Source organism: Rattus rattus, chromosome 2, assembly GCF_011064425.1.
Source record: "Rattus rattus isolate New Zealand chromosome 2, Rrattus_CSIRO_v1, whole genome shotgun sequence".
In the NCBI taxonomy this organism is placed as follows: domain Eukaryota; kingdom Metazoa; phylum Chordata; class Mammalia; order Rodentia; family Muridae; genus Rattus; species Rattus rattus.
This window is the reverse complement of record NC_046155.1, coordinates 163,559,824-163,573,583: the sequence shown is the minus strand read 5'-3', so window position 1 is coordinate 163,573,583 and position 13,760 is coordinate 163,559,824. Positions and strand designations below refer to the sequence as shown.

At 52.7% G+C, this 13,760-nt stretch overlaps 1 protein-coding gene across 1 annotated transcript; it reads left to right on the top strand.

Annotated features, from left to right (window-relative positions):
* Positions 1-10,104: 10,104 nt before the first annotated feature.
* Positions 10,105-12,872, top strand: Cebpa (CCAAT enhancer binding protein alpha). The gene is given in 2 exon segments (XM_032893864.1): positions 10,105-10,919; positions 10,921-12,872. Coding segments are annotated over 2 exon segments (1,071 nt in total). The 5' UTR covers positions 10,105-10,338; the 3' UTR covers positions 11,411-12,872.
* Positions 12,873-13,760: the final 888 nt, after the last annotated feature.

The window sequence follows — 13,760 nt, the reverse complement described above, 5'->3', positions numbered from 1 at the left end:
CAGGCAATCTCCTTAAACAGGAAGGTAAACAAGTCAAAAAAACGTCTTTAGGAAGTCCCCGAGACTGACCAGATTCACTAGGCCCCTCCCTACCAGAGTAAGCAAATGAGAGCGGAGAGTCTCAGGCTAAGTGAAGTTGAGTTGCACAAAAGACTCTCAGACAAACTGAGCTTCGAAGCTGCAAAGAAGACAGACCAGACCAGCTGGCTGGAAGAAGCAGAACCAGCGGAGCTGCCTGGAAGGAGTTTAGAACAACTGAGGCGCCTAGAGAGGACAGTCTCCAGCCTGTTGAGCTGCCCGCAGGCTGCACAGTGTGCTGAGGTTTCTCAGCTTTGTGAGCTGTGACCCATGCTGGATGGACTTTGGAGATGCAGCTGTCTCTGAGTCACTTCTGCTCCTGTAAAGTGACCCCTCACCCATAATCTCAATAAAACTCATTGGTTCACAAAATTGGACTTCAGTGGTATCTGTACTTTGTTCTCTTATGTGTTCTCTAACTGGGGTAAGTAGGTGTGTATGCCACATCTCACTAGGAAAAGTTTTGTCATACCACATAAGTACGTGCCACCCTGCCCTGCTAGATGTTCTTATACACACAAAGAAGCCCCTTCCCCTTCAATAAAAATGACTCATATTGCGCGTCAAGCTGAATGTGGCTTGGTGGTTGAAAACTGTGCAGGACTTTCATATTGCACCCAAATCAATAAACAATCTGCTATTACAACATGTTTCCTAATCCATGCATACACATAAAGGTCTAATAAATATATATGAATAGGTCAGAAATCTTCCGTATTTCTCTATCATCTTTAAAAAGGGATGTGTGTGTGTATGTGTGTGTGTGTGTGTGTGTGTGTGTGTGTGATGGCAAGTGTGAGTAGGTCAGATGACACCTTTGTGACCTCTGCGTGGGTTTCTGGGATTGAACTCAGGCTTCCTGGCTTGCAAAACAAAAGCCTTTATCCACTGAGCCAGCTCACCAGCTCTCCTCTAGTTTTTAAATAGAGGTATAGGTTATTATTAACCAGCTACTCCATGGCTGTTCAGCCGGTCATTGTTTCTGGGGTTTTGTTTTTTGTTTTGGCTTGATTGGATTTTTTGAAACAGGGTTTCTCTGTGTAACCCTGGCTGTCCTGGAACTGACTTTATAAACCAGGCTGTCCTCGAACTCACAGAACTCTGCCTGCCTCTACTTCCCAAGTACTGGAATTAAAGGTGTGTGCTACCACCCACTGGGCCAACGTTAGCTGTTTTTAAAATAAAGTCTCTGTGTTCTCATTTTTCCTTAGACTTGATTCCCATTCTGGTTTGGAGGATTTTATACATGCATAAGTGAGTTTTTGCTCTTTAGCTTACGAATGTCCCATCAGCCCAGCCCGGTGGAGGTGGACTACATCTTGAATTCCAGCACGGAGGAGGCAGAGGCAGCCAGATCTCTGTGAGTTAGAGACTAGCCTGCTCTACAGAGATAGTTCCAGGACAGCCAGGGCTACCGAGAGAAACCTTGTGTCTCAAAATGAAAAAGGAACGTCATGTCACCAGCAGGAATGAACATGGCTGCTACCCACAGCCATGTACAGCGCCTCATCTGGGAAAGCTCGCAGAGCAGAGGGGATGAATAACATTCGGAAGGCGTGGCTTAGCTATTCTCGCTTGAAGCGCGGTCGCTGGGAAGCATCCTACATGCCTTGCAAAGCCAGGCAACCTTCGCTGCAGCCTTTTATATCTGTAGAGTAAATTAAGACGACTTAAAATATTTTATAGTATGTAAAAACTATAAAAATAATAAAAACTATTAAAGTGACTTAGAGGTGTTTTTATAGTTTATAAAACCATAAACGTAATAGATACATACTTGTCCAAAACGGCCAATAGAGCAGAGCACTTAAATTATAGGCTTCAGACTTCAAGCTCAGCTCTTTCCCACATCGTCAGAAACTCTAACAGGTGTGTGGCTCTCACTTCTTCTTTTACACATATGTTTATGAACTTAGTGGGGTTTTTTTTCCTACAGGTTTTTGGTGGTGGTGGTATGTTGGCACACAGTTTCTCTACATAGTCCTGGCTGTCCCGGGACTCATTATGTAGTCCGGGATCTCCTTGAGCTCATAGAGAAACCCCTGCTCTTGTTTCCCAAGTACTAGGATTAAAGGTGTGTGCTGCCACGCCCGGCTTGACTGTTTTTTCTTTTCCTGCTACATGAATGATTGAATTTTGGCCTTATGCATACATGCTAGACAAATACTTTACCACTGAGCTAAATAAACCCCCAAGCCTTCACTGGTGATTCTAGGCAGGTGCTCTACCACTGAGCCCTGCCCCAGCCCCTCACTGGGGGATTCTAGGCAGGGGCTCTACCCCTGAGCCACACCCCCAGCTCCTCACTGGGGGATTCTAGGCAGGAGCTCTACCACTGAGCCATGCCCTCAGCCCCTCACTGGGGGATTCTAGGCAGGGGCTCTACCACTGAGCCACGCCCCCAGCCCCTCACTGGGGGATTCTAGGCAGGGGCTCTACCCCTGAGCCACACCCCCAGCTCCTCACTGGGGGATTCTAGGCAGGAGCTCTACCACTGAGCCACGCCCCCAGCCCCTCACTGGGGGATTCTAGGCAGGGGCTCTACCACTGAGCCACACCCCCAGCTCCTCACTGGGGGATTCTAGGCAGGGAATCTACCACTGAGCCCTGCCCCAGCTCTACAGTTCTGCTCCATTCACAGCCCTGTGTTTACCTTTTCTTCTGAGACAAAGTTTCACTCAGTTGTGCCAGCAAGCCTTAGGTTTGTAATCCTCCTCCCTCTTAACCTCTCTAGTAGCTGGGATGACAGGTCTATGCCACTAGGCTTGGCCCATTAATGTTTTCTTAGCTAAGTGGAGGCAGCAGGCAGTCTCACAATGAGCTGAAGGATTCCTCCCATCACCATTCCAAGCATGGAGACCTTTAAAGTCTGCCCCTTCGCGTTTGTAAAGTGACCGTGCATTGCCACAGACCCTAGAACTGTGACGCTGGCTTCCTCTACGGGAGAACGAGTCTGAGGCAACATGTGTGACACCAAGTAGCCCATGGTGTACATCTCCTTTCCTCACAGCCTCAATGCCACACGTGGAGGACATTTACTCAGTGTCGAGGGGCTTAGTCTTGAAGGAGTAGGGTCTACTCATAAGATCAAATGCTTACATTGGGGCTATCACCTTCCAGCTCTTGATTCTGTACCAAGTTTGGCCTCTTGCCTTGCTCAGATTTGTTGAATGTACCAAGGGCACACGCCCTTGGAATCAGCAGGAAGATAGGATAGGGTTGGGATAGTGAGGTCAGAGGAGCGAGGCCATGCTCAGCAGGCTGGCCTGGCCAATCTGCAGGCTGCAGCAACCCCTTCCTACCACATGAACCTGCAGGGAAGCAGACCTGTGCCCCCAGGGAGCTAAGACCCAGCCATGCCCAGGTTCTATGTCTGGCCCAGTGTCCTTACAGACCAGACACACAATAGAGCCAGGGTAGCTTCAGGGCCCAGCTCTAGGGACCTTCACTGGCAAAGACTCTTGTCCTGCCTGGATTTCCCCCAAGAACATAGGCTCTTTCTCCTCCTTCCAAGACACTTTTTTGTTCAGCCAAGCCTCTGGGGATCACATCTGCTTGGGGGGGGGTGGGGGATGGGGTGGGCTTTTTCCAGTTAGCCTTAGGCACTGCTGCATGCAGTCTGGCATTTCGGGAAGTGCTTCAAGGGGTTCTGAATTGGGTCTGCTTTGGGGAACAGAGGTTAGCCCAGGGGTGACAGTCCTCTCAGGCTGGGTTCTAGGAGAGTGTCTGGGTAGCTGCTTTCTTCCACATAGTTCATTCTGTGTTCATTTAACAAGTATTTGAGGCTCTCCTCTCAGCCAAGGCCTGTTCTAGTCGGGGGAGGGGGGGCATGCAGAACAGGACAGAAAAGGTCCCTGCCTTTTGTGGAGCTGGGACATGTAAAATGAGTAAACAAGACCATTCACTGAGTGAGCTACGAGGAAAATAAAACGGTGTGGTGGCCCAAGAGCCGTGGTGGGAGGGTATGGCTTACACCTTTCTGAGAAGGTGGCACTCAGGGTGACCAGAAGGAAGGGGCTGTGCCAACCCTAGGAAGAACACTTCAGGGAACCAGAAGAACCAAGTGCAGCCCCCCCCCCCCAGAGGCCAGGCACGCTTGTGTGAGGAGAGGCAATGGGGAATTAGTGCTGCGCTCATCCAGAACCTTCCTTCGTCATATACAAGGTGTTAAAGAGGGTTTACGTCGCCGAAGTGTGCTGTTTTGAAGATGCTGGGCCTCTCTTGTTGGAGAGAGGAGAAGACAAGCAGGCCAAGAGGAACAAAACTGTTAGTGGCTGCGTGGAGGCTCAGTAAGGGGGAGGGGCGGCCTGCAAGCATGTAATATGTGAAGGAGAGATCAACTGGGGGTGCATGTGCTACGTTGCAGGGATGAACGTAGGGTCTCTCACGTGCTCGGCATGGCGCTGCCACCGAGCTGTACCCGAGGCTCTGGTTTTACTTCTCACTTTGAGACAGGGTCGTACTAAGTCACCCAGTCTGACCTTGAACGTACATCCACTCTAAGCAGCTGAAATTCGAGGCCTGTACTACCTGGCTCTCACATATGGGTTTCCTGCCCACTGCTGTGCCTCCCAACTGGATCTGGGACATCCCATAGATGGGGTCACTGCTCCTCTGCTTGTGCTGACTAGCTGCTGGCCAGCCCAGCGCATGGTGACTGTGCCTGGCATATGTCTGGCCACACACACGCAGCCTCAAGCACAAGGGTTTCCACAGTAGCTGGCCCCTCATGCCCTCTGGTGGGGATCCCCTTATGTTCCTCTTGGACTTGGGAGTTACTTGCCCCAAAGCTTAGAGCCAGTTATCTAGACTCCCATGGGACGCTTTACCAGGCGGTAGCCTGCGTGTACATCCCCAGGCCCAAGCAGACAAAACACAGGCAGCATTTCGACCCTGTGCTGCAAAGCAATGGCCTGACCTAGGACCTAAAGACCTGCATCGAGGGCTCTAAGACGGGGAGAGAAGGGCTTCCCTGGCATATATCTATATATCTATATATCTATATATCTATATATCTATATATCTATATATCTATATATCTACATGTGTGTGCACATATATGTGGGTATGTGTGTGTGTGTTAGTATGTGTACGTGTGTGTACGTGTGTGTGTGTGTGTGAAGAGAAAAAGGGGAGGATGGAGGAAGAGAGAGTGGGAGGGGGAGAAGGAGAGGGAGACAAGGTCTCACTGTGTGGCCCTGACTGGTGTGAAATTCTCTTTGTAGACCAGGCTTGCTCAAACTCACAGAAATCCACCTGTCTCTGCCTATCAAATGGATTAAACATGTGTCCCATACATCCCCATCGCTTTTTCTAAAGCTAAATTCTAAGTCAAAATCTGGTCTTCCAGAGTATTCTGAAATTTGTCTTCTGCTTGTTTTGCTGTACTGGGGATGGAAATACTGTACAAGACTCTACTACAGAGCCATGCCCTCAACCTTTTACGAATGAAGTCAAGGCAGGAGCTCTACCACAGAGCCACGCCCCCAGCCCCTCACTGGGGGATTCTAGGCAGGGGCTCTACCACTGAGCCACACCCCAGCACCTCACTGGGGGATTCTAGGCAGGTGCTCTACCACTGAGCCACGCCCCCAGCCCCTCACTGGGGGATTCTGGTTGAGCACTACCACTTAAACTATATCCTCAGCTTTGAAGTAATATTATTTAAGACAGGAAATCTAGAATATATTTTATCTGTTTCTTGATTTTGCACATTTTTGAAGGATGGTGTTTGGGTTTGGTTGATCTCTCTTTTGTTTGGTCTTTCTTTCTTTCTTTCTTTCTTTCTTTCTTTCTTTCTTTCATCTTTCTTCTTTCTTTCAGTTTCTTCCTAGCTGGCCTGAAACTCACTACGAAGCCTCAACTGCTCTTGAACTCTCAGTGAGATTACAGAACCTGTGATTCTCCTGCCTTAGCCTTCCAGTGTTTAGACTATGGCCATGCATTTATTTAATACCAAATTAATTATTTAGTATTATTTATTAAATACAAAATTGCTGGTTCAGTGGTAATTTGGTGTTTAATAAAACATGAAGTGGGGAGTTGCAATTTGTATCATTGTTTTTGGCCCCTTAGGCATATGGAGAAGACACGCCCATGTTCAGGTTTTGCTTTAGTGGGTGCCTCTTTGCTGGATGGCGGTTCTGGGGTTCGCCAAGCAGTTTTTATACCAAAAATGCCATAAAGGACATCTCCCAATTTGCTAAATAAAACTAAGTGCAGTTAGGTTTGATTTTTCTTCTAGAATCTCTGCTTTTGCTTATCTGCAAATAGCATCCAGCAAGTGAAAAACAATACAAACAACAAAGGAATCACACATGAGTCACAGTCGGTGAATAGGAGAAAACTGGGAGGAGCTGATTCTTAGGAACTCAGGATATATACATACATACATATATATACACACACACACATATATACATACATATATATCACATACTTTTGGTTATGGTCATACTGGCATCCACAGCTACATTTCCCAACAGGCAAGTCACTTCTGGAGTGTGTTCGGTAGAGAACGTTGCCTAAACCAGACTGAGAACCCCAGCGTAAGTACCACACCAGGCGTCCTATAATTGCACTGAAGTGAGTTTCCGGCAAAAACAGAACCTCAACAGTATACACGACTAGATAGTGCAAGAACAGTGCGAGACAGTCTTATTTACCAGTATTGACAACTGGCCCAGATCTGAGCTCAGCATATACGCTCCCTAATCCTTCCACCAGTCCTACAATGGATTACTGAGAAACTCAGAACTTGTCTAAGGTCATCTGGCTAGTAAATGATGAGGCAGGTATTTTAATGGGCCTTTGGCATCCCTCACTTGCTCAGGGCCTCCTGATCAGATGTGTAATCTACTGGGTGATCCAGGAGCTTCTCCAATAACTAATAAACTGTGAAAAGAAACACTCTACCCATCAGGCCAGTGAGTCCCCTATGCTCCCTGCTTCAGGGGCTTGGAGGAAGACACACATGTCACAAGATGTCATCTCTAGCCAGGAGTCTCGCATCTTATTTAGATAGGTCCTAGGTTGCCTCTGTAGCCTCTCCTGGCAGAGGGAGTGGGTTGAAACAAGTCCTTTCAGTGTGGCCTAGACTGTCACTGAACCTGTAGTCTTCCTGTTGAGGTTCCAGGTATGTAACACCACACCCCTTTGTGGACCCCATGTTTCTCACCTAGCCAAAAGCTCCTCTCCTTTCTACCTGGAGTAGGCTCTCAGAAACCCAAAACGGGACAGAAAACAAAACAAAACAAAACAAAAAAAAAACCTCCCAGACCAGCCACAAGAGGATAAATGCTCTGTGAGATAAAGCCGGTTTGCTTACCTGGGATGGCCTTGGCCATCAACCCAACCCTGTCTGTGGATCCAGCCTTATCTAGGCCCCTCCCTAACTCTCCCCACACTCCAGCCTGTCAAACACCCTTGTCCTTTGTTACCAGAACAGGCCATGCTCCCGGCAGCCTCTCCACCTTTGCACCTGCTGTTCCCTCCTCCAAGGGGGTGGGGGTGGGGGGGACGCTTTTCTTCCTTATCCTTCCAGAGAGTTCCTGCCTACTTCAGGAAATAGCTCAAAGTCTCACGCCTGCATGAAACCCTCTCCCATGGCCTGTTTCAGTCGGCTGCAGTGGGATTTCACTGAGTTGTGTAAAGGTACATATTTGACCCTCACTCAGGAGACTGGAAATCAGAGTCAGTGAAATCCGGCAATCAGAGGCTGCCTTCTTCAGAGCCCAGGGTTCCTTGGGGCTGGGTGTGAATACAGCCTTAATGACGTTCCCACCTCTAATTCAAGAGACCATTTCATGGGCGATGGCTCCCCCCCTCTCCTTTGGTGTCCCCTCTCTATGATGACACTTTTCCTACCCTCTGACTGCATATACATATCTGTCCCTCTACCTGTGTCACATACAGGGACACTTCTCATGCTCCCCTGGGTTTTTGGAGCAGTAAAAAGGACTCTGTCAGCTACTCCGGACCTGCAGGCTTTGGGGCAGGAGTCCCAGTCCCCGCCCCTCACCTCACACACTTATCCCACCCTTTTTCGTTGACGACTATATTGTGCTCTGGCTTCCTGCAACCCTAAGTCCCTGTGCTTGCATAAGCGAGAACAACTAAAGCCATCAGACTCCTACTAATGTCTCTCTTAGCTAGGAACTTTCTCACAGTGTTCCCTTTCCCCTCAGGGGAAAAACAAACAAACAAACAAACAAACAAGCATTATATTTAGCTCAGTAGAAAGACTGAAGATCCCTCTCGGCTTTTAAGGATTTCTCTCCAGGGGACAATCCACAGGTGCATGGTGTATTAATGGGTCGCGCGCATCTGGCCCAGAGAGCGATCCCCCGCTCATGCCAGGTTGTTTATTTAGTATATCTGCTTTCTATTCGCTCTGTTCAAAAGCATCAAGCTAAAAATATCTTGTTTATGCGCTCTGGACCGAAAATGAAGCAGTCGGGCCATTAATCACTGAGAATATGTTGAATGAGAATTTGATTAAAGTACAGGATGCGTCCTCCAGACGAAGTCGGTTCTTTATACTGTAAACCACAGTGGAAGCACAGCAGACCTCCCCAACAGTTTTTAGCCGCTCCTCTTTGAGCCTCCTGGGCGGATCGTAGCGCCTTTCCTGGCCTAAAATGGCCATTGCACTGGGGGGGTCTTGACCTTGCACACCCTAGTGTCGCAGGAAGACCCCCAGCAGCTTGGGACGGGGACAAATGGAGTTCGAGAGGACGTAAGGCCTCAATTCAAGAAGCCGCCAAAGGGTCTTTGGGGTGCAAAAACGAGAGACGTGGGTGCTCACCAGGCCCCTTCTGTCCCGGACCTCCGCGGCGGAGATCCAGGTGGAGAATGAACTGGACGCCACGTGGCTGGGGAGCCGACGCTCGCAAACTCCTACCCTCAGCCGCGAGCCTGTAGGCGGCGCGGTGCGGAGGATCCCAAGGACTCGACAGGGGGCTCCCAGTGGGTGCTCGAAAGGCTCGGTAGCCAAGAACTGGACACCCGAGCTACCGAGATTAGTTCCCCTCTGAATGACAGTAGGGAAAGAAAACTGACTTCAGGCCCCTGACTATGGGCCCCGCCTGGGGATCACGATCCCCGATTCAAATTCACTTCTCTCACTCCACTACCCTGCCCTCTCCCCGCCCCTGCGCGCTCTCCTTAGTGTCTTGTTCCGCGAGTCCCGGAGGACCCACCCGCTGGTCCCGGCGTGTGTGTGTGTGTGTGTGTGTGTGTGTGGTGGTGGGGGGGTCCGGAACATTTGACTAGAAGCTCCACGCAGGGTAGCAGCGTCCGCCTCATAAGCCTAGCAATCCTATCGCGCTGGCCTGGAGACATAATTAAAAAGAAAGTTTTCCAGCCTAGGCGGGTGGACCAGCCAGGTCCACTAGGCTCCGGGTTTAGCGGCCGCCTCCGCTCCCCGCCGGGTCCTAGCGCCCTACTACTCTGAAGAGCCCGTGGGACCCTGGAGTTCTAAAGAGGCTGGGCGAAAGAGAGGTGCTCTGCTTGGAAGTAGTGGGGTCGCCTGGAGTTCAGAGATAAAGACGCACAATCTCAGCACTCTGGGCCTCGCCTCTCGGCAGTGCGCGCTAGGTTGCTGGTCCAAAGCAGTCCCTACCGTCCTTGCGCCGCGGCTCTCCGCCACAGCTTTTTAAAAATCCGGGTGGGAGACAGGCCTAGTCCCAGCTTTTAAGACAAGTCTGCACCACGGTAGCTTCAAGACTAACATTCTCTCTCCAAACGCCCCCCAACCTTCACCTCCCCTTGCTCGGCCTCTGGATGCTCCCGGGCTCCCTAGGCTTGGCTGAAAGTGGGTGACTTAGAGGCTTAAAGGAGGGGCGCCTAACCACGGACCACGTGTGTGCGGGGGCGACAGCGCCGCCCGGGTGGGGCTGAGCGCCGCAAGCCGGGTTCGCCTAGCAGCGCAGGAGTCAGTGGGCGTTGCGCCACGATCTCTCTCCACTAGCACTGTGCTCCCGCCCCACTCACCGCCTTGGAAAGTCACAAGAGGAGGCAGGCTCTAAGACCCAGCAGGCACCATCCGGCAGGCGCCCTCCGCCCAAGACCCGCTTGGACACCAGGGGGCGATGCCCGACCCTCTATAAAAGCGGTCCCCGCGCGGGCCTGGCCATTCGCGACCCAAAGCTGCGCGGGCGCGAGCGAGTTGGGGTACTGGGTGGGCGGCGGCGACAGCGGCGCCACGCGCAGGCTGGAGGCCGCCGAGGCTCGCCATGCGGGGAGAACTCTAACTCCCCCATGGAGTCGGCCGACTTCTACGAGGCGGAGCCGCGGCCCCCGATGAGCAGCCACCTCCAGAGCCCCCCGCACGCGCCCAGCAACGCCGCCTTTGGCTTTCCCCGGGGCGCGGGCCCCGCGCCGCCCCCAGCCCCACCTGCCGCCCCGGAGCCGCTGGGCGGCATCTGCGAGCACGAGACGTCTATAGACATCAGCGCCTACATCGACCCGGCCGCCTTCAACGACGAGTTCCTGGCCGACCTCTTCCAGCACAACCGGCAGCAGGAGAAGGCCAAGGCGGCGGCGGGCCCCGCGGGTGGCGGCGGTGACTTTGACTACCCGGGCGCCCCGGCGGGCCCGGGCGGTGCGGTCATGTCCGCGGGGGCGCACGGACCCCCTCCCGGCTACGGCTGTGCGGCGGCCGGCTACCTGGACGGCAGGCTGGAGCCCCTGTACGAGCGCGTCGGGGCGCCCGCGCTGCGGCCGCTGGTGATCAAGCAGGAGCCCCGCGAGGAGGACGAGGCGAAGCAGCTGGCGCTGGCCGGCCTCTTCCCCTATCAGCCCCCGCCGCCGCCACCGCCACCGCACCGCACGCGTCTCCCGCGCACTTGGCGCCCCTCACTTGCAGTTCCAGATCGCACACTGCGGCCAGACCACCATGCACCTGCAGCCTGGCCACCCTACGCCGCCGCCCACGCCCGTGCCCAGCCCTCATCCCGCGCCTGCAATGGGTGCTGCGGGCCTGCCGGGCCCCGGGGGCTCGCTCAAGGGCTTGGCTGGTCCGCACCCCGACCTCCGCACGGGCGGCGGCGGCGGCGGGGCCGGCGCGGGCAAGGCCAAGAAGTCGGTGGATAAGAACAGCAACGAGTACCGGGTACGGCGGGAACGCAACAACATCGCGGTGCGCAAGAGCCGAGATAAAGCCAAACAGCGCAACGTGGAGACGCAGCAGAAGGTGTTGGAGTTGACCAGTGACAATGACCGCCTGCGCAAGCGGGTGGAACAGCTGAGCCGTGAACTGGACACGCTGCGGGGTATCTTCCGCCAGCTGCCTGAGAGCTCCTTGGTCAAGGCCATGGGCAACTGCGCGTGAGGCGCGCGGCTGCGGGACCGCCTTGAGCCGGCCCCCTGGCTGGGGACCCGGAGGATGGTTTAGGGTCGCTGGATCTCTAGGCTGCCCGGACCGTGCAAGCCAGGACTAGGAGATTCCGGTGTCGCCTGAAAGCCTGGCCTGCTCCGCGTGTCCCCTCCCTTCCTCTGAGCCGGACTCGGTGCGTCTAAGATGAGAGGGAGTCAGGCCGTGGTGGTTTCTCCTTTAGACCGAGAGACTTCTCCGCGGAGCTGAGCTGGGAGCCCGGCAGTTTTAGTATTAAGGAAGTAACCTTGTGCCTTGGATACTCAAAACTCGCTCCTTTTCCTACCGAGTAGGGGGAGCAAACATGTGCCTTGATATTTTATTTGGAGGATTCCTGCTTCCTCCAGAGCTGCAGCAGGCCCCCATGAGAAAAATGAAGGGTGCAGGCCCAGGGCAGGAGGAAGATTCAGGAAGCTGAGGTCCCAGCAGTCCCTGAGCTGCCCCTCCGTCCCTGTCCTTAGAGGGGAGGGACTTAGGGAGTTGGGGATTTGAGTCTTAAAAGTGTCCCCACCCCCAGTTACATGGAGATGGAGGGTTCTTAGCCCCTTGCTTTTCGCTCCTCCATCTACATTCCTCCCCCCACCCCCAGCTTACAACAGGCCAGGTTTCCTGGGTGAGTTCGTGGAGAAGGGGGCAACACCCCCAGTCAGACCAGAAGGCTGAGTTGTGAGCTGGCCATGTGGTTAAGCAAGTGGTAGAAGACAGGGACCTTAGTTTCTGGTCTTCGGGGTGGAGGATGAAAAGACACTGGGACCATCCGCCTTGTGTGTACTGTATGTCGCCAGCCGCTGTTGCTGAAGGAACTTGAAGCATAATCGATCCATCCCAGAGGGACTGGAGTTATGACAAGCTTCCCAAATATTTTGCTTTATCATCCGATATCAACACTTGTATCTGGTCTCTGTGTCCCAGCGGTGCCTTGTGCAATGTCAGTGTGCGCGTCTATGCTAAACCACCATTTTATTTGGTCTTTTGTTTTGTTTTGGTTTTGCTCTGATTCTTGCCAAAATGAGACTCTTCAGGGGAAGGGGCTGAGTGAGGCTCTCGTTCTTTTTGGTTTAGGGATGTTTGGTTTTTTTGTTTTGTTTTGTTTTGTTTTTTTTCTTTCGCCTCCCAGAGGACCAATGAAATGAAGTGGGCTTCTCCCTCTCCCCTAGTTTTCCAAGGGTGTATGTAGTTGTGGGCCTTAGCTTCCTCGGCTGAGACTTATACTGCCTTACCCACCCACCCCCATCCCCAAAGGCCCTGGCTCTGGGTCTGGAAAGAAGGCCACCTCCAGCCAATTTGTACACAACCCTGCCACTGGAAGCAGGGGTGGACTGCTTCCTTCTCTTCTTTTTTTTGGGGGGGGGAGGGGACACAAAGTTTCATGCTAGATGTCCTATGTATTATATCTATAATATAAACATATCAAACTCAATTTTGGTGTCTTTCTAAAACCAGAGAGAAGCCACTTGTAAGGTTTGCTCTGGGCTGGGTTCCATTTGAAAACAGCATTTTCTGTGTCTGAGGTCCTCCGTTTGCATATCTGGAGTCTCTCTTTACCTGGGTGATGTGCCCACGGCAGTCAAGGGATAAGGACTCTAAGCTGAGAACACCGGGAGCCTAAAGACCAAGTCCTCTGGAACTCAGGGGTGGAGGGGTAGTGTTGTCTTAGGGTTGTGGTCTCTCTCTGCATCCTAGAATAAGAGGGAGCCCTCTTAGAACCTCTCAGCTTCGGGGACCCTTTGGCCTCGTTCCCAAATCACTCAGCTGCAGCCCTAGAGAGCAAGAACCACACCACCTTTGCCCAGCCTTCCAGCGGAGCCCTGCAAAGCAGGACTCTTCACCCCTTACTGCCCACGTCCCAGGCTCCAGTGCCACCCGGGGCAGCAGCTTGGGTGCTGAGCCCCCTTTGCACCTGCCTTACCCTAGCCTACCTAGATTCATCTGCCCCACTTTCTCCATCCTGGCAAACGGGATTGGCTTCTAATGATTCCATGTCCACTGCTACAACTGCCCCATGAGGTGCAGACATGGAGTTGGCTGTGGTAACAGGCCGGTAAGGAAAGGGTGGCCATCCTCGACATCCTTGTGGAGCCCAGAGGCCACTGGGCTCTTCACCTGGACTGTGATAGCTGAACAGCTTACAGTATCTATACTGGTGAGAAACGACAAGTTCTTTTAAATTCCGCAAACTTTAGTGTGACCGGCCTTTGTGGTTAAGTTGTCCCACCAACCCCTTACCCCTCCTCCCTCTCTGCCCTGTGCCTTGCCACCTCCTCACCCATGGCTGCCCTTGGCAGAGGAAAGGCCAAAGCCCAGTGAG